The 22194-nt window shown below is 40.7% G+C and overlaps 2 protein-coding genes across 7 annotated transcripts in view; both read right to left on the reverse strand.

The window, feature by feature from the left end:
• The window catches only part of LOC147871856 (transformation/transcription domain-associated protein-like), a 73642-nt gene that overhangs the window by 48420 nt on the left and 3028 nt on the right, over window positions 1-22194 (reverse strand). The gene's annotated exons all lie outside the window — the stretch shown is intronic.
• Window positions 11477-22156, reverse strand: LOC147871857 (transcription-associated protein 1-like). Of its 3 annotated transcripts, none has more exons than XR_015538262.1 (5): window positions 21525-22156; window positions 21223-21428; window positions 12472-12566; window positions 12106-12244; window positions 11477-11650 (listed from the first exon to the last, which is right to left on the reverse strand). XR_015538262.1 is itself a non-coding variant. In XM_087360054.1 (5 exons), the coding sequence occupies exons 1-2, from the start codon at window positions 22003-22005 to the stop codon at window positions 21423-21425; spliced, it is 171 nt and encodes a 56-aa protein (XP_087216180.1). In that variant the 5' UTR covers window positions 22006-22156; the 3' UTR covers window positions 11477-11650; window positions 12106-12244; window positions 12472-12566; window positions 21223-21422. The 3 variants fall into 3 exon arrangements, 2 of the variants coding, with proteins under 2 accessions (XP_087216180.1, XP_087216179.1); XM_087360054.1 differs by having other exon boundaries at window positions 21841-22156; XM_087360053.1 differs by having other exon boundaries at window positions 21769-22156.

The raw sequence follows: 22194 nt of genomic DNA on the forward strand, positions 1-22194 counted from the left end.
TTTTAGGAATAGAGTTCTTCGGGACCATTAACAAGATTAATTACCACCGTTCAATCAAGTATTAACGGGTGCTACCTACACTGAATCTCAGTGTAGGGATGTCTTCTCGGTGACGTGTGAGAATAGAAACAATTGAAACAACAATCAAACATAACACGCAAGAATATGTGCGGTTCGCCACATTGAGACATACGACTTCAGTGAATGGACATTTCCATGCCATGTGTGCTCAGTAAAGACGTTTGTACGAGTTAGTAACACGTAAATCATATACATACATCGTCTATCTGCAGAAGCTGGACCTATGTAATTTGAGAACATTTATTCTTTATAACGATGACTGGGGTCACTGTAGTAATTACATGTAGTGTAATATAAAATTAAATAAATATTTTAATAAATTATTCTTCGTGTAACAACATATATACTTCCACAATGAAATATTCAATAACATCATATTTAAGTGATAAGTGATTGGTGTACTTGCAATTACTGAAAGTATGTGTCCAATAAAATATCCTTGTAAAAAAATTAAATCAGGTATCAAAGTGAAGCCCAGAATATAATATACTTTTTAAAGTGACGGAATCGAATTTTTGAGTGTTTAATAATATACAATTAACCATAACGAGCTCAAGGTGCCCTCACATGCGCAAGTCATACGACTGCACTGCGCAACAACGTCTGCGCAGGTGCCCCAATAACCTAACCTAACCTAACCTAACCCAAACCAACCAAAACGGGGTAATCTGCATCAGTGCAAAATGGTTTCCTGCGCACGAATTTTGGAAAAACCGAATGGATGCTCAGAAATTATTGAAATTTTGTATGGACGTCATGCCACAGGTAAGTTAATGATATTCATACTCTCTTATGTCTTATCGCCTTTTGAGAAATTCGCACGAAGGCATCAAAGTCATGAGGTGGAGGATGCGCAAAGTCGGCCACGACCACTTATCAATAACGATACTAAGCGCTCACACAATCCCCATATAACACAATTAGTGCTTATATGCGTGTAATACATCATAACACGTCTAAAATTACATAATGTTTCCACAAGAAATATTTCTTCCAAAATTGATGCAGTGTAGATGTTGACGCAAATACGTAGCAGATTCATGCGTAACGATGACCCAATCTAACTCACTATAAATAAGTATCATGTAACGAAAGAATCGGAATAAACATACGTGAATGATAGTACGTCATTTATTAATATAAATTGCCTCACAAAGAAACTGAATATAAATCTCTGGTACATCAATTGCAATGTTTGGTGGACGCGGAATTCATGGCGCACGTCAAACTTGTGGTAACATATTGGTGTCCTATGTCAAATGTCTACAAAATATATCGAAAAAATTGCATCACATTTACTCGAGAACACGAAGTACAAACACAAAGACACAGTCTATCGGAAAAATACGGAACCAAAGATAAGACTTTCCACCTGTGACGACCTAAATGGAAAGAAATCAATACTTTCGAATGGCATCGAGGACCAATCAGAAGACAGACAGTACTGATTCCGTCTTGGAACAGTCGGCTGGTCCCATTGGAATAGTCGCCATTAAACTACGGTTGGCATTATTTGATACCGGTCGGTCAGTATCAACGCAACTTTGTGTTCTAGGAATAGAGTTCTTCGGGATCATTAACAAGATTAATTACCACCGTTCAATCAAGTATTAACGCGTGCTACCTACACTGAATCTCAGTGTAAGGATGTCTTCTCGGTGACGTGTGAGAATAGAAACAATTGAAAAAACAATCCAACATAACATGCAAGAATATATGCGTTTCGCCACATTGAGTTATACGACTTCAGTGAAAGGACACTTCCATGCCATGTGTGCTCAGTAAAGACGTTTGTACGAGTTAGTAACACGTAAATCATATACAGACATCGCGTAACTGGAGAAGCTGGACCTATGTAATTTGAGAACATTTATTCTTTATAACGATGACTGGGGTCACTGTAGTAATTACATGTAGTGTAACATAAAATTAAATAAATATTTTAATAAATTATTCTTCGTGTGACAACATATATAATTCCACAATGAAATATTCAATAACATCATATTTAAGTGATAAGTGATTGGTGTACTTCCTATTACTGAAAGTATGTGTCCAATAAAATATCTTTGTAAAAAAATTAAATCAGGTATGAAAGTGAAGCCCAGAATATAATATACTTTTTAAAGTGACGGAATCGAATTTTTGAGTGTTTAATAATATACAATTAACCATAACGAGCTCAAGGTGCCCTCACATGCGCAAGTCATACGACTGCACTGCGCAACAACGTCTGCGCAGGTGCCCCACTAACCTAACCTAACCTAACCCAAACCAACCAAAACGGGGTAATCTGCATCAGTGCAAAATGGTTTCCTGCGCACGAATTTTGGAAAAAGCGAATGGATGCTCAGAAATTATTGAAATTTTGTATGTACGTCATGCCACAGGTAAGTTAATGATATTCATACTCTATTATGTCTTATCGACTTTTAGAAATTCGCACGAAGGCATCAAAGTCGTGAGGTGGAGGATGCGCAAAGTCGGCCACGACCACTTATCAATAACGATATTAAGCGCTCACAAAATACCTATATAACAGAATTAGTGCTTATATGCGTGTAATACATCATAAATCGTCTAAAATTACATTGTTTCCACAAGAAATATTTCTTCCAAAATTGATGCAGTGTAGATGTTGACGCAAATACGTAGCAGATTCATGCGTAACGATGACCCAATCTAACTCACTATAAGTAAGTATCATGTAACGAAAGAATCGGAATAAACATAGTGAATGATAGTACGTCATTTATTAATATAAATTGCCTCACAAAGAAACTGAATATAAATCTCTGGTACAACAATTGCAATGTTTGGTGGGCGCGGAATTCGTGGCGCACGTCAAACTTGTGGTAACATATTGGTGTCCTATGTCAAACTTCTACAAAATATATCGAAAATATTGCCTCACATTTACTCGAGGACACGACGTACAAACACAAAGACGCAGTCTATCGCAGGAAATACGGAACCAAAGATAAGACGTGCCATCTGTGACGACCTAAATGGAAAGAAATCAATACTTTCGAATGGCATCGAGGACCAATCAGAAGCCAGTCAGTACTGGTTCTGTCTTGGAACAGTTGGCTGGTTCCATTTGACTAGTCGCCATTAAACTACGGTTGGAATTATTCGATTTCCGTCGGTCAGTATCAACCTAAATTTGTGTTCTAGAAATAGAGTTCTTCGGGACCATTAACAAGATTAATTACCACCGTTCAATCAAGTATTAACGGGTGCTACCTATAATGAATCTCAATGTAAGGATGTCTTATCGGTGACGTGTTAGAATAGAAACAAGTGAAACATCAATCCAACATAACATGCAAGAATATGTGCGGTTCGCCACATTGAGACATACGACTTCAGTGAATGGACATTTCCATGCCCTGTGTGCTCAGTAAAGACGTTTGTAGGAGTTAGTAACACGTAAATCATATACAGATATCGCGTATCTGCAGAAGCTGGACTTATGTAATTTGAAAATATTTATTCCTTATAACGATGACTGGGGTCACTGTAGTAATTACATGTAGTGTAACATAAAATTAAATAAATATTTTAATAAATTATTCTTCGTGTGACAACATAAATACTTCCACAATGAAATATTCAATAACATCATATTTAAGTGATAAGTGATTGGTGTACTTCCAATTACTGAAAGTATGTGTCCAATAAAATATCCTTGTAAAAATATTAAATCAGGTATGAAAGTGAAGCCTAGAATATAATATACTTTTTAAAGTGACGGAATCGAATTTTTGAGTGTTTAATAATATACAAATAACCATAACGAGCTCAAGGTGCCCCCACATGCGCAAGTCATACGACTGCACTGCGCAAAAACGTCTGCGCAAATGCCCCACTAACCTAACCTAACCCAAACCAACCAAAACGGGGTAATCTGCATCAGTGCAAAATGGTCTCCTGCGCACGAATTTTGGAAAAAGCGAATGGATGCTCAGAAATTATTGAAATTTTGTATGGACGTCATGCCACAGGTAAGTTAATGATATTCATACTCTATTATGTCTTATCGCTTTTTAGAAATTAGCACGAAGGCATCAAATTCGTGAGGTGGAGGATGCGTAAAGTCTGCCACGACTACTTATCAATAACGATATTAAGCGCTCACACAATCCTCATATAACACAATTAGTGCTTATATTCATGTAATACATCATAACACGTCTAAAATTACATAATGTTTCCACAAGAAATATTTCTTCCAAAATTGATGCAGTGTAGATGTTGACGCAAATACGTAGCAGATCCATACTTAACGATGACCCAATCTAACTCACTATAAATAAGTATCATGTAACGAAAGAATCGGAATAAACATAGTGAATGATAGTACGTCATTTATTAATATAAATTGCCTCACAAAGAAACTGAATATAAATCTCTGTTACATCAATTGCAATGTTTGGTGGACGCGGAATTCGTGGCGCACGTCAAACTTGTGCTAACATATTGGTGTCCTATGTCAAACTTCTACAAAATATATCGAAAATATTGCCTCACATTTACTCGAGGACACGACACTCATACAAAATGAGGCAGTCTATCGGAAAAATACGGAACCAAAGATAAGACGATCCATCTGTGACGACCTAAATGGAAAGAAATCAATACTTTCGAATGGCATCGAGGACCAATCAGAAGACAGTCAGTACTGATTCCGTCTTGGAACAGTCGGCTGGTCCCATTGGAATAGTCGCCATTAAACTACGGTTCGGATTATTTGATACCGGTCGGTCAGTATCAACGTAACTTTGTGTTTTAGGAATAGAGTTCTTCGGGACCATTAACAAGATTAATTACCACCATTCAATCAAGTATTAACGGGTGCTACCTACACTGAATCTCAGTGTAGGGATGTCTTCTCGGTGACGTGTGAGAATAGAAACAATTGAAACAACAATGAAACATAACACGCAAGAATATGTGCGGTTCGCCACATTGAGACATACGACTTCAGTGAATGGACATTTCCATGCCATGTGTGCTCAGTAAAGACGTTTGTACGAGTTAGTAACACGTAAATCATATACATACATCGTCTATCTGCAGAAGCTGGACCTATGTAATTTGAGAACATTTATTCTTTATAACGATGACTGGGGTCACTGTAGTAATTACATGTAGTGTAATATAAAATAAAATAAATATTTTAAATTATTCTTCGTGTAACAACATATATACTTCCACAATGAAATATTCAATAACATCATATTTATGTGATAAGTGATTGGTGTACTTGCAATTATTGAAAGTATGTGTCCAATAAAATATCCTTGTAAAAAAATTAAATCAGGTATCAAAGTGAAGCCCAGAATATAATATACTTTTTAAAGTGACAGAGTCGAATTTTTGAGTGTTTAATAATATACAATTAACCATAACGAGCTCAAGGTGCCCTCACATGCTCAAGTCATACGACTGCACTGCGCAACAACGTCTGCGCAGGGGCCCCACTAACCTAACCTAACCTAACCCAAACCAACCAAAACGGGGTAATCTGCATCAGTGCAAAATGGTTTCCTGCGCACGAATTTTGGAAAAACCGAATGGATGCTCAGAAATTATTGAAATTTTGTATGGACGTCATGCCACAGGTAAGTTAATGATATTCATACTCTATTATGTCTTATCGCTTTTTAAAAATTCGCACGAAGGCATCAAAGTCGTGAGGTGGAGGATGCGCAAAGTCGGCCACGACCACTTATCAATAACGATATTAAGCGCTCACAAAATACCTATATAACACAATTAGTGCTTATATGCGTGTAATACATCATAAATCGTCTAAAATTACATTGTTTCCACAAGAAATATTTCTTCCAAAATTGATGCAGTGTAGATGTTGACGCAAATACGTAGCAGATTCATGCGTAACGATGACCCAATCTAACTCACTATAAATAAGTATCATGTAACGAAAGAATCGGAATAAACATACTTGAATGATAGTACGTCATTTATTAATATAAATTGCCTCACAAAGAAACTGAATATAAATCTCTGGTACATCAATTACAATGTTTGGTGGGCGCGGAATTCGTGGCGCACGTCAAACTTGTGGTAACATATTGGTGTCCTATGTCAAACTTCTACAAAATATATCGAAAATATTGCCTCACATTTACTCGAGGACACGACGTACAAACACAAAAACGCAGTCTATCGCAGAAAATACGGAACCAAAGATAAGACGTGCCATCTGTGACGACCTAAATGGAAAGAAATCAATACTTTCGAATTGCATCGAGGACCAATCAGAAGCCAGTCAGTACTGGTTCTGTCTTGGAACAGTTGGCTGGTTCCATTTGACTAGTCGCCGTTAAACTGCGGTTGGAATTATTTGATACCGGTCGGTCAGTATCAACGCAACTTTGTGTTCTAGGAATAGAGTTCTTCGGGACCATTAACAAGATTAATTACCACCGTTCAATCAAGTATTAACGGGTGCTACCTACACTGAATCTCAGTGTAAGGATGTCTTCTCGGTGACGTGTGAGAATAGAAACAATTGAAACAAAAATCCAACATAACACGCAAGAATATGTGCGGTTCGCCACATTGAGACATACGATTTCAGTGAATGGACATTTCCATGCCATGTGTGCTCAGTAAAGACGTTTGTACGAGTTAGTAACACGTAAATCATATACAGACATCGCGTAACTGCAGAAGCAGGACCTATGTAATTTGAAAATATTTATTCTTTATAACGATGACTGGTGTCACTGTAGTAATTACATGTAGTGTAATATAAAATTAAATAAATATTTTAATAAATTATTCTTCGTGTGACAACATATATACTTCCACAATGAAATATTCAATAACATCATATTTAAGTGATAAGTGATTGCTGTACTTGTAATTACTGAAAGTATGTGTCCAATAAAATATCCTTGTAAAAATATTAAATCAGGTATCAAAGTGAAGCCCAGAATATAATATACTTTTTAAAGTGACGGTATCGAATTTTTGAGTGTTTAATAATATACAATTAACCATAGCGAGCTCAAGGTGCCCTCACATGCGCAAGTCATATGACTGCACTGCGCAACAACGTCTGCGCAGGTTCCCCACTAACCTAACCAAACCTAACCTAACCTAACCCAACCCAAACCAACCAAAACGGGGTAATCTGCATCAGTGCAAAATGGTTTCCTGCGCACGAATTTTGGAAAAAGCGAATGGATGCTGAGAAATTATTGAAATTTTGTATGGACGTCTTGCCACAGGTAGGTTAATGATATTCATACTCTATTATGTTTTATCGATTTTTAGAAATTCGCACGAAGGCATCAAAGTCGTGAGGTGGAGGATGCGCAAAGTCGGCCACGACCACTTATCAATAACGATATTAAGCGTTCACACAATCCCCATATAACACAATTAGTGCTTATATTCGTGTAATACATCATAACACGTCTAAAATTACATAATGTTTCCACAAGAAATATTTCTTCCGAAATTGATGCAGTGTAAATGTTGACGCAAATACGTAGCAGATTCATGCTTAACGATGACCCAATCTAACTCACTATAAATAAGTATCATGTAACGAAAGAATCGGAATAAACATACGTGAATGATAGTACGTCATTTATTAATATAAATCGCCTCAAAAAGAAACTGAATATAAATCTCTGGTACATCAATTGCAATGTTTGGTGGGCGCGGAATTCGTGGCGCACGTCAAACTTGTGGTAACATATTGGTGTCCTATGCCAAACTTCTACAAAATATATCGAAAATATTGCCTCACATTTACTCGAGGACACGACGTACAAACACAAGGACGCAGTCTATCGCAGAAAATACGGAACCAAAGATAAGACGTGCCATCTGTGACGACCTAAATGGAAAGAAATCAATATTTCGAATGGCATCGAGGACCAATCAGAAGCCAGTCAGTACTGATTCTGTGTTGGAACAGTCGGCTGGTCCTATTGGAATAGTCGCCATTAAACTACGGTTGGGATTATTTGATACCGGTCGGTCAGTATCAACGCAACTTTGTGTTCTAGGAATAGAGTTCTTCGGGACCATTAACAAGATTAATTACCACCGTTCAATCAAGTATTAACGGGTGCTACCTACACTGAATCTCAGTGTAAGGATGTGCTGCAAACAGACCTTCTTCAAGTTTTGCTATTATTCTCGAGACATTGTTCAATGGCGCAACAAATATTCGAGCTGAGGGACGACTGGATTTTTAGAGCAACACACACCTGAACGCGGTCCTAAATTCGTCAGAATCTGTCGAGAATCGATGAACCAATTTACTGTAACCTGAGTGTCAACCTATCCTAATCTTCGGAACTTATTAAAAACACAGACAGACAGACAGACAGATGCTTCAACTGAGTTAACAGTCCTATAATATTTGTTGATGATTTAGACAGGCGTAATACTTCGTTTCTCACTCTGTAAGACATTCCGAACTTGAAAACACTTAGGGAAAGAGATTCAAGAAGATTATTTACAAGCGAGTGGGGCGAAGTAATACTGATAAATAAAAAGTTATGTAACCGGTACATTAAGCCTTCAACAGAAAATGCTAAATACCAATTAGTTCAATTCTGAAAGTTTACTTCAACGTACGTACCAAGTGCTTTAATTATGATGCCTTTTATATTTATGGATTTTCTATGATTCTCACCATAAACAGCGATCATTTCCTTAAACAGCGTTAACCAGTTGATCTTCGTAATGGTGAAGAGTTGTGTTTTCTTCGCGGTACGGACTGGATTCTTAAATATTATTCAGACGAACTATGATTCTCGGAATAAACAGCGATCATTTCCTTAAACAGCCTTAATCAGTTGATCTTCGTAATGGTGAAGAGTTGTGTTTTCTTCGCGGTACGGACTGAATTCTTAAATATTATTCAGACGAACTACGATTCTCGGAATAAACAGCGATCATTTCCTTAAACAACCTTAATCAGTTGATCTTCGTAATGGTGAAGAGTTGTGTTTTCTTCGCGGTACGGACTGAATTCTTAAATATAATTCAGACGAACTATGATTCTCGGAATAAACAGCGATCATTACCTTAAACAGCGTTAACCAGTTGATCTTCGTAATGGTGAAGAGTTGTGTTTTCTTCGCGGTACGGACTGAATTCTTAAATATAATTCAGACGAACTATGATTCTCGGAATAAACAGCGATCATTTCCTTAAACAGCGTTAACCAGTTGATCTTCGTAATGCTGAAGAGTGTTTTCTCTTCGCGGTACGGACTGAATTCTTAAATATAATTCAGACGAACTATGATTCTCGGAATAAACAGCGATCATTTCCTTAAACAGCGTTAATCAGTTGATCTTCGTAATGGTGAAGGGTTGTGTTTTCTTCGCGGTACGGACTGAATTCTTAAATATAATTTAGACGAACTATGATTCTCGGAATAAACAGCGATCATTTCCTTAAACAGCGTTAACCAGTTGATCTTCGTAATGGTGAAGAGTTGTGTTTTCTTCGCGGTACGGACTGGATTCTTAAATATTATTCAGACGAACTACGATTCTCGGAATAAACAGCGATCATTTCCTTAAACAGCGTTAACCAGTTGATCTTCGTAATGGTGAAGAGTTGTGTTTTCTTCGCGGTACGGACTGAATTCTTAAATATAATTCAGACGAACTATGATTCTCGGAATAAACAGCGATCATTACCTTAAACAGCGTTAACCAGTTGATCTTCGTAATGCTGAAGAGTGTTTTCTCTTCGCGGTACGGACTGAATTCTTAAATATAATTCAGACGAACTATGATTCTCCGAATAAACAGCGATCATTTCCTTAAACAGCGTTAACCAGTTGATCTTCGTAATGGTGAAGAGTTGTGTTTTCTTCGCGGTACGGACTGAATTCTTAAATATAATTCAGACGAACTATGATTCTCGGAATAAACAGCGATCATTTCCTTAAACAGCGTTAACCAGTTGATCTTCGTAATGGTGAAGAGTTGTGTTTTCTTCGCGGTACGGACTGGATTCTTAAATATTATTCAGACGAACTACGATTCTCGGAATAAACAGCGATCATTTCCTTAAACAGCGTTAACCAGTTGATCTTCGTAATGCTGAAGAGTGTTTTCTCTTCGCGGTACGGACTGAATTTTTAAATATAATTCAGACGACCTACGGCTTCATGGGGTTAATGATGCTTATTTTTTCATTTCAAAGAGCACACAAAAAGTTAATTTATGAACCCTCTTAGGAAGGGAATGAATTATTTCGGAAGATTTAGTAGCGGTGAGACTTAATATTAAACTGTGTTTTTGTATAAAGAGTATCTAGAGATGTGAATCAGACTGCAGTGACTCACGATAGACTCAAATTTCGGTTTCCTTGCACTTGTAAAGCTTCAGTTTCATTGATTAGGAAAATAGATCAGGTACTCAATTTGACGATATTTTATATTACTATACACAGAATAAACTGAAAGTCCACAAAACTGCAATTTTTATTAGCGAAGAGTAATTATAACTGTTATAAATTACGCCTTCATAGTTTTCTGACTCGAGATACTGTAAACTGGTGCAGCTTTAATTCAATATATATCTCTACTGTGTTGCTACAAGTGGACTTGAATATCAACGCACTTCCTCTTGGTCTACTCTCCTGTATCCCATCACCATCCTTCGGGATACAACGCAGAACGATACTTCGTTCTGATGACTGCCTCAATCAAGCAAAGGATGTTGAAAATGTTTCTCCATATTTTGGGAACCTCTGCTCTATACAGCACTACATTCTAGCAGCTCTGTCTAATTCCATCACCGCGTAAAGAACGCCTACTCAGTCGCGTCCATGGCAGACGGCTAATCCAAATCAATACAGACTCCGTACGCAATACTCGGTCCACCTAACACCAACAGCATTTCCTTACGAAATTTATCCAACAGAAATGAAGTAAGGACGACCAGTCAGTTTTTAAAATTTCTGTGTCTATACACGAAGAGAAAGGCTTTGACCAGTTAAACGACTGTCAGCTACACGATGACTGCCGTACATGTTTACATCAAGAGAGACGCAAGAAACTGGTCTCATACCGCAAGTGTGCGTGTCTATCACGTCTGCATTTTCTCCTTTTCCAATTCTCAAATGATCTGTAACTTTTCCTTTCTGTTTCCAACTCATAAAAGAACTCGATTCCTTACCGTACGTAGGGGGTTTCAAACATTCTTTGATTTTGGCGATATCGGTACCTTAGCGAAATCCCATCCACGCAGACCAGGCTTTACTCAGACACTACATTACCGTCGAGACATACTAATTTCTAATTTCCCACAGAACACTATCTACGAAAGTCATTATAATTTTGAATCGACCTTGAAATAATACATCACCGTACTCACCCGAGTCCATCGCTCGCTGGTGCCTCATCGTTTCAGACGTCTCGAGCCAGACGACGTCACAGAGCAGCGTCCAGGAGCGAGACGTGGAAAAATCTTCTGGTTCAGAGGTTCACGACGGCGATGAAGAATGATGATATCATAATCACCGTGAATGTGAAGAGGGCTCCGCCAATCACCTCAAAGCAGACATAATGACAAGAATTTATAATTACGTCGCTTCTGTACTGAACCCCTCGAGGAGGAAATTGCCAGATTACGTTACTGAGGCCACGATCGTCCCAGGCCGGGAGGTGGTACGGCTTGGGGGGGGAGGTAAAGCGGTGAAAAGTCAAAAGAAAACCAAATGAAACTACTTCGAATAACTCCGGCTGGGTATCCAACTCCAGACGCCCAACTCAACCCCCACAAACCCTGACTTGCCTTCCGACTTTCTCCTCGAGTCGTTCTCTCTCCGGCGGACACACACAGACTGTCCTACCTGCCCTGCTGTCTGATCAGGGTCTCGAAGCCGCCGACTCCAAAGAACTTAGAGAGGGGAGATAAGCCACTTCGAGCCATGAGGCATGGCTCAGTACGTACGCTCTGAAACTCGAACAGTGGGCATTATCTGACAATATCTCATTGTACTCACCGGAGTCCTTAGTTCGCTGCTGCTGTAATATAATTTTCGGGTTGTCGTGTTAGCCACCTCACGATGTAAGCGGCCGTCATCCTCACCGCTCCGTAAACCTCAAGTCTTGAACGAGTGTCACGTGGTTGTTACCACTGACCTAGAAGGAGACGGAATGCGTGGGCAGTATCACAGAACAATCAAAATGTAAAATAGAATAATATCTCAGAATACTTAGTTCAGTGTTGCAACGTCATTTCAGCCATCTTGTCTTGTGTGACGTAGGCCAAGTCACGTTGTATCGGTAACAGCACGCAATATAAGTTTTCTCTCAACGTACTTTAAGAACTCTCTACTTCAGAGGATGGAATATTTCATGCAACTCACCTTGAATGACTTAAGCGGGTTCGCGTTGTACAAGACGTAGCACCCGGGGACACACAACAGGACACATGTACTCTCGCATGTGCGTTGTCACAGTCCTAGAGAAAAATATATAGACGATCTTATATCACCCCACTTTCTCCATGGAAAAGCGACGTAATTCACCTGTAAAGCCGCCAGACAGAAATGCCTATAAGTCAGGGTCGTCATCTATCCGACCAGGTTAAATCTGTATTCATTATGATAAGGTCAAATCCAGGAGTCAATTATAATCAATATTACAATTTTCATCGATTTGTGTTTACATTACACGTACAGTGAATGGCAAAAGAGGTGGAAATCCACACAATAAGAATTTATTATTATTATTTTCGCTTCAGATTCCAGGATTACATTTTCAATGGTGCAAGGGTTAATAAAATCTAACTCAAAGACGTTTGTAATTTCTAGAGAAAATCGGTTAGTATTTTCACTATCACGAAATCGCCTGCATTCTTTAGAGCCTCGTACTACCACCACGAAACCTTCAACAACTCTTTGGCAGTCGAATAAATCGAGAATTAAACCAAACACAAGCTGAGACGTAATATCAAAATGGCTGACTGAAGCCCCAACTTACGTAAAGACTGCGTACATCCGCGCTGTACCGAAGCAGGAGACAGACAAACGGAAAGAACTCAACTTGTTCGAGGAAACAAGTTTCGCGGAGCATGCTGGGAAAGGCAAAGATGAAAAACTCATCCAACGCGTGTCGGCAGAGATGAATAAAGGGCAGATAAAATTATACGTCCAGTAATAAACACTCGAAGCGAAAATACTACGAGCAGCGAAAACTCAATGATTTAATCGAATGAAACCAAATCGCGGGACCGAGGGTCCTGTAAATGGTCGTACAGAATAAAACAAGGCTCAAAAACATAAAATAAATGGCAGCGTCCTCTGTGCGGGAACATCGGGACCCACCACAAGCGCCGTCCCGCACAGAGGGCGCAAGAGGTTATTTTGCTTTAAGAGGTTTGTTTTAAGTTCCTATGACCACTTAGCGGCTGGGGTTGAGCCCCCCTGTCGGTATTATTCCATATCAATTACCGCGCTTTCGTTGCTGGTACTATTTTCGAATTTTGAGTGGTCCTCTCATTATACCTAATCTTACTATGTTCCTGCTATATCCCCTAGACAAGATCTGTTGCCAGGTCGGTTAGTCGAAAGAGTTGAACGATTCGCCTCGCCCACGAGGTCCTGTTTTGCGTAGCGTGCGAGCGCAAAGCCAACGAGTTGGACTCGTCCGACTCGGGCGGTTCGTTGGAACCCGGCGCCCGGGCCATTGTCCGGAGCCGGGTCCGCGCCTCTGCTCACTCAAGAAACGGCCTGGCCCTCCACCTCCCTTCGTGGGGCGCGGGGGGGTTAGGGCGCGGGGGTGTAAGGGCGCGGGGGTGTTAGGGCGCGGGGGTGTTAGGGCGCGGGGGTGTTAGGGCGCGGGGGTGTTAGGGCGCGGGGGTGTTAGGGCGCGGGGGTGTTAGGGCGCGGGGGTGTTAGGGCGCGGGGGTGTTAGGGCGCGGGGGTGTTAGGGCGCGGGGGTGTTAGGGCGCGGGGGTGTTAGAGCGCGGGGGGGTTAGGGCGCGGGGGGGGTTAGGGGGGGTTAGGGGGGGTTAGGGCGGGTTAGGGCGCGCGGGGGTTAGGGCGCACGTTTTGAATTCTGGTTGTGGATCCTATGTGGGATAATATGGGGATTTTTGGTGGGGAATCCTGCAGGATCGTGGTTAATATTATGTGGTGAATCCAGGGGAATATCCTCGGAATTATGGGTTGTGATCGTGGGAAATTCTGTTGGAAATGTTTGGTGGCAGATTCTGCTAGATCTGGGTAGGGAATCCTTGGTGTGGATCCTAGGTAATCTGTGGGGAATACTAGGATGGTCATGGGGAGTCCTGGTAAATCCGAGGAATCCTGGAGTGGGTTATAGGGAATCCTAGAGGTGATTGTCTTCGGGGATCCTGCCGTGATCCTAGAGGGCAGTGTCCAGGGAATCCTGGGGTCCTAGGGGATCCTGTGGTTCCTGGGATATGGTGATGCTGCAGGGATCCTGAGGGGATGGTCCCGGGGGGGCGATCTTGGGTAGGGGTGATCATGAGGGTTGACCCAAAGAAGGGGATAGCCCTGGGAAGGGGTGCGACTGGGGTAGTGGCCCTGGGGTAAAGGGTGTGGCCCTAGGGTGGCTGGCTAGCAGAAATATTGGTGAGAAGATATAACCTTGAGATTTTTTAAGACCAGTATCTACGAAACGTGGCTTCCTTGACCTATACGTGACCTCATTTTGACATGAGTATGGTCAATCAGGTATTTGCCGTTTGGCATAAATACGTATGACCTTGAGAATTTTAAAGACCTCTATCTGGCAAACTATTGGGGCGATCTTGTCTTGACTTTGTCATGACCTTGACATAACAGTGACATCAATGTTACAAGAGAATAATCACTCTGATAACTGATGAAGATGTGAGGGCGAAATAATGTACAACAGTGGTCCCCAACGCGGTGCCCGCGTTGATACGGAAAGAGGTTATACTGAATAATAAAGGCCGTTCAACCATGAACATTATAAAATCAAAGCACAGTTCTCTACGTACTAATGCCCATCTTGACGATTGCGAGCAGCAACATCATCCTACTCTCCCAAATTTGTAAAACTGGCCGCTGAAATGCAGTGCCAAACATCACACTGACTTCCCACTTGAGTAATAATAATTGTACTTATAAAATTACGTATTTTTGATTGCGTGGTTTCTTGTATCAATAAACGTCGTGTTGTTTTGTGTATTATTTGGTGTCCGTATCTTATTTGTCCAGAGAAAGGAAAAAAAAGGTTGGGGACCACTGACGTAAGGCAATACATGCCAAACATTATCATCAGTGCTTTTGGTGTAATCACGCACGTCTGCTGATATCGAAGTTTCAAGGTTCCTACGTGCGGATATCCGTATATCCCATGTATACATAAGATCGAGATTAGATATATTTCTTTTGTACATTCATGTATGTCTGATGGTACTCATGTTGATATGGTTTGCCATTATCCACACATTGAAGGCAGATTCATATTTATTTATGACGGACTTTGCCACAGTACGTATGTGTTTGCCGCGTGGTATTCTACGTCCATACAGCATCCAGTTGATGTGATGTGTCCAGATGGGGGGGGAGGTCATAAATGCAGAGGGAGTTAAAGAGAGAAAAGTAATGCCGCACCAGCTTGGCCCAAAAGTTATATTCTGAGCAAAAAATTTCGAAAAGGAATTCCCACAGTGGCAAAGCGTGACTTTTTCAAAAGTGTTGGCCAAATCCCACTCCGGGATGGGGGTCAGGGGGGTTGAAACTTTGGCAGTTGAGTTTTTGGATCGTAATTTATTTTCCATGATGAACAATTAAGTGTTAGCAGTCGAGGTTTGGCTAGCATCTTAGCTTGGTAGGTCATGTAATCCTCTACTTACCCCCTCAAACCAGAACTATATTGTAAGATTTGAGGTTTTCACAGCAGATATTGTTTCTGTCATAATTGCGTTTGCGCAAATAGACTGGGAGCTTACGCCTGAATGAGGTACCCATCAACGCTTGTAGGGGGAGGTATTCCCATATGTCATTTCAGATAAATCCATTCAAACAGCACACCCAAGTTACTGCTATTCTTATGGGCACACGCTCCAGAAGCATCTATAAGTTAATGTGATTAAGTCAAGGTTGTTTACAATGTCTTCCGTGGTTTAATGCGTCACTGGGACATACGATTGTGTGGGTCGTATTAACCCGGTCAGTATCGCACTCCATTGCAGCACGCTGCCACTACAAACAGTCCTACATATCGGGTGGCCATTATGTCCCATTCCACTTGCATGAATAAACGGAAAATCAGTTAACACTGACACGATATCTAGTTGCTACAGGTTGCAGCGTGAACTTGTAACTTAATCAGTACACGAACTGTAAAGAAGTTCTTGACATAAACTCGCACAGTGCTAGGACAATGGATGTAAAATAAACTGTCGTACCTTTAGTTGCAACGAAGGTAACTGTTGCGAGCAGCGCCAACTGGGACAATCATAATTAATAAGAAAGCTGGCCATGTCGTTGACCGATTGATTAACTAACTAGATGGCTTACCAAACCCGAAGGTTCATCACAGAATTAACCAAAGCCCTCCACCGGACCCTGTCCTGGGCCAACAAAATCCAGTCTCCTTCAACTCCTATCTCCCATAGATCCCGCCTGAGATTATCCTCCCATCTACGTCTAGGTCTCCCCAGAGGTCTCTCCCCCTCAGGCTTCCCGGTGCACACCTCTTGTCCCATCCATGCACGCTACATGCCCAGACCATCTCATTCTTCTCGACTTAATCACCCTGACAATATTGGGGGAGGAGTACATATTTTTAAGCTCGTCATTGTGCAGTTTTCTCCATGCCCCATCATCTTCTCTCCTAGGCCCAAATATCCTCCTAAACACCCGATTCTCAAACACCTGCAATCTGTGTTCCTCCCTCTGAGTGAGAGACCATGTTTCGCACCCATACCACACAACAGGCAAGATTATTGTTTTGTATATTTTAATCTTCAGGTTCTTAGAAATCAGACGGGAAGACAAAATATTTTGAACTGAGAAGTAGCAAGCATTTCCAGAATTTAGTCTCCTCCTAACTTCGTCGTGAGCAACATTTTGAATCGTTTTTGTTGTTCCCAAGTATTTGAACTTTGTCACACTTTCAAAGGATTTATGAGCCACCTTAATGTCTGTCGGGTACATCATCGTGTTCACAAAAGCCCGCCACCGGGGTCTATCCTGAGTCAGTTGCATCCAGTTCACTCCATTGAGACCCATCTTCGTAAGATTCGTCTTAATGTTATCTTCCCACCTACGCCGAGGTGTTCCCTTCAGGCCTTGTAAACTTTCAACTCGCCCTAACAACATCGGGTGTGGAGTTCGTCAAGCATTTTTCTCTCTTATCTGTCCCACTCCCGTTTTGGGTCCAGACATCTTCCTCGACACTCTGTTCTCAGAGGCCCTCAGTCTATGTTCCTCCCTCAAAGTTAAAGACCACGTTTTGCACCCATAAATACTTTGCACTCAATACTAGCAATCATTCCCCGGATTTAATCTGCTGATGTAGGAGATAATGAGAGGGAGATTCTTCAATATTTATTCTTCTAAATCCGGAATACAATTTCTTTCAGTTCCCTAAAACGCTTTAATAATGTCGATGTATCAAGAGATGAAAAGCGTTAGAATTATTGTTCAGAATACAAACCCCACTTCTTAGCATCCATGTATTTTTATTAAGATTCTGGGCCACGAAACACGTTTAATTCATTTAAAATTGTAAAAAGTTAATTGCCTACTGGAATATTCTTTTATTATAAATGTTGCCGTTAACAAACAGAAGTCAATCTAATGTTACTTGAAATTGTGTTAAAAAAGTTTAATTCTCTTACACGAGTTCACAAATGCAGACGAAAACATTAAATGTGATGAACAACAATATTTATAATTAGGAATCCCTTACCTCAAACTTTGTTCAATTGTAGGAGACCACGACGTCCACGGGCAAAGATCAGTTTAATCAAAATTAAAATGGAGAGAGTGGAGGGCGGTTTCACAGATTTCTTAATAATTCTTTTATAAGATAAGAACTTGTGATATTCTATATTAGTAAGAATTGCCACAAACAACATATTCCCTCCACCTAACATTTACCTGGGCAATACTCATTACAGCTGAATCTAAACGGTGACAAGCCGCTGCATCCAGTCTGTACAGAAAGTCATTATTTCACGGTCACCAACTCTGAAATGACAAATGTTCGTGTAAAAGACAGATCAATGAAAATGTCACCTTATATTTTAAACTGCGACAGTAGCTCAGTCTCTTGTGTGGAAGGAAACGATCTTGGATGAAGATAAGTGCAAAATTCCTCTGACACCATAGCCGAGTTTCCAGGAAATTCCAAAGTGCAATGGCCGTGACTTCCACATGAAACCAGATTCATTCAGAATGGAGTTGCCTCTTTCCACATCCTACGTCATTAGGAACCCTGCATATTCCAAACTGCATTACAACACTGATATTTAAACACCGCAACCTATCTGCTGTCATACAACAGCGACCAGAATGGCATATCCAGATCACATCAGGCGTTCCGAGTAAAGGTGACGATTCTGAAAAAAAAAGTAAGACAAGTTTATTGCAATTACTGTCATCATCATTATTGCCATCTTCTTCTTCCAAACATCTGATCTGCCATATGCAACTTCCGTGCTCATTCTTTTCCTTTCTGACTGCCTCACTAGAATCGTAACAAACTGGTAATATTACCAACTACAAAACATCAGTGCCTTCCTGGACAAACACGTAGTAGCTAGTTTTAACACTTTGCTTAGTATTCAAATTGAGCCGAGTTGTTTTTTAACGATTACGAGGACGAACAAGACCTCAAATCAATGTAGAAATACACGAATTCTGTCGGCCAATGTACAAACGTTCTAGGCTACGCTTCAGGAAGTTGTCAAATGTCACTTTCATAAATTACAAAGGGACCCTTTTCCCCCGCCCAGTAATGTATCCAACGCAACGAATTATGGTCGTATCACGTAGGAAGATGGTGGGGACAAACGAAGTCAAATCAGACGACAAAACGATGAAGTAAAGCAAAAGCGAAAGCCGTTCAATATGACCTTCGTGACTGTGTGTTCGTAAATAATTTGTTTCGGCTACGGTAAACAAATGATCATTTCCTTGTTAACCAAAGCAACGCGCCATTCATTACGCTAAACTACGTTCAATTTTTCTGCTACCCTTTTTAAAACAATCCGCACACCTACGCCCACATCTTGGGGCAGATTTTTATTCAAAGTCTTGGTTACTCGTATGGTCACATTTCCAGCAATTACAGAAGCAGCAGTTTGCCAGAAGACAACTGCCTGCCTTCTCTCCCTCGCTCCACACCCAATTCACATAACATGATGGAAGGATGACTGTAAGTGCCAAAGAAACTGGCAGGGTGCTGGGGCCACCAACCCGGTCGCAAATACTTAGACATTCTGTACTGTGGACGTGGGGATTCCCCACTAAGTAAAGGAGAGCCACCAAAAATTTCTTACTTTGAGGAAACATCTCTCCATGACACCAGCAGCAGCACTCTCAATGTAACAACTTTAACAAGTAGAAACACAACAAAATAAAGAAAGCAATTCTACAAAACAATATTTTGTATCTGACATTACGTCAATAAACAGTTTTACGAGATGAGTTTTAGTGCACGCTGATTACTGAATTGCCAGCATGTCTACACGAGAATTTCTGATTGTGGTCACAATGTTTATTAAGATCCCGGGACCCCTTCAACATCATGATCGTATGTTGATTGACTACCCAATAACAAGATCAATAAAACGTGCAACAAATAAAGCTACGTTCTACCTCCAAGAATCATACGCAAAGGAATCTTCACTCGCAGACAGCTCAAACACTCTAATATTTTAACAAACATCCTGCAAAAGAGCTGTACCACTTAAAGTCCTCTCCCTTCCATTTCAGCACAGATTCTTACAGTAGTAATAAGTTCTAGAAATGAATGGAGGGGAGACACGGGTTTCGTATTGTATGCATTTCCTTCCTGATTTCTGCCCTCTAAAAAATAACTGAGGGTTTTCGTGGGTGCGATATGGGAGCCCAAGATGAGAGGAAGGAGGGGTTATGTAAAAATATATTTATGAGGGAGCAGCCAAGGTGGTCAACGAACACCAAACAGACATCATATATCATTTCATTTCCAGGTCAACAATCTTTAACCAAACTAAATTGTCAATAACTTCAGCCTGTCTCTCTCTCACACACACAAAAAAACAATCTCTACATTCTTCCTATAAACAATCTGACTGACAACACTAACAAATTAGTCTTTCCTAAGCCAAGAACTCTTCACAACCATTTTACAGACATAAAATAACAATCCTGACAAACACCAGCACTGGTACATTGTGACCCACATAAGTGGCACTGCCTTTCTATACTTGGGTCCAACCAACCACACCACTCCTCAATCCTAATGCAAATCCCCTTACCCCACCACCAACCACGAAATATACCAGAAGTAATACTGAGCCTCATCACATGTCCATGAGACTGACACCTGACAACTCTCAACATATGGTTAAGTCTCAAATAAATGGAACCTCTGACAGTCATCTCCATTTTTGCAAGCAAATCCAAATTCATAACGAACACCACACCACAAACTTACAAGTTTTGTAACCGATCCCCTTGCTCAACACAGCAAACTCTCAAAATTAACCAAAAGCACAGAAAATATCCCGGCAGCTCCGCTAACTGTGCACAAAACTAAATTACTTACACTGGCAAATGCTCACTTATTAATTAGTAAACAGACCACATTAAAGGCTCCTCAGCACTGCACACATCTCACGTGTAACAAAACCTTATCACAAATAGTCACCACCCTCGTCTACAAGCTACACCTAACCTCCAATTTTGGTGTCCTATAAACAATATATTCACTAGAGAATCATGAATGCCTCTAGCATACCACAGATACTGCAATAATGCCAATCCCTCACCACATTTACGTCTTTCAACATATCAAATCTCACGCTTTAAGTCACAACATCTAAAGTACCTAATAAAATTGGACAGACTCATCTCTCTCACACGACAACCGCATCAAATACATTCTAATGCTCATGTACTCACACAACGAATGCCTGGTTCAGACCGATATCAGTCTCTTGCGGATATGAGGTTCCTTCTTTGTCCCAGCAGGTTTAATCTTCTGACATGAAGTCGGTCTGCCAACTGTTGCCGCACGTACTTCAACGCTTCTCTGGCTAGCAGTACGCAGGTCACGTGGTGCTCAGTAGAATCTGAAGGATCATTCTGTTTCTCGTAATCTGCTACTCCTAGAAAGAGAAAATAAATTCACATTCAAGAAATCAAGACATCACACTCTTCTAAGAACACACAGTTTTACTTCACCAAGCAGTTAACACTCCCACCTTAGCCAATGAACAAGCACCTTCCATTTTCAGAAGACAAATTCTGTCAAGTTCATTACAAACTCATTCACAAGTTAACTTTAAATACGGGTCACGACCAGCGACCTGACAAATTCTGAACTCCCTCGCTTACAGATTCATACTGGAGCCTTTCTTTCCTCCCCCCCAACAAATTTAAAACATTCGCCAAGTGGGCCATTATTCCACACGTCATAATACTGCAACTACAAACTCTACAACTCACACACGTCACGTCAGACCCACGCAACTTCCGTTGCCACTGATTCAGTGGATATTTAACGAACAGTTCGCTTGCCGTCGGTTTGGAGCCGAGGATGTTGATCGCTGTCTCCAAGAAAAGAACAAGTGCCAGGTGTCCTGGCTTACACGGCTCCCTCTCCTCGTGCCCCATTATGACAGCGAGGGAGTCTGTAAACACCAGTCGGTCCATGCCCTTCAGGTTCGCATGTTTTGATGTCATGGAGAAAGGACGTAAATGAAAGATTAAGAAATGGCAAGCCTCTACAACACAGCCAACATCTGTAGCACTTCTACTACTAAGGTGAATTCAACCGACAAGGGGCAATTAGATTTATTTTCCATATCACCATCAGTAATGCCACTTTATAATGCCTTCTTGAAGCAAAGGTGGAAGCTTCACCATCAGTAA

The sequence above is a fragment of the Zootermopsis nevadensis genome, unplaced genomic scaffold (genome assembly GCF_977971745.1).
Source record: "Zootermopsis nevadensis isolate Lab colony 2312 unplaced genomic scaffold, Znev_1.0 Znev_ptg000037l, whole genome shotgun sequence".
Lineage (NCBI taxonomy): Eukaryota > Metazoa > Arthropoda > Insecta > Blattodea > Termopsidae > Zootermopsis > Zootermopsis nevadensis.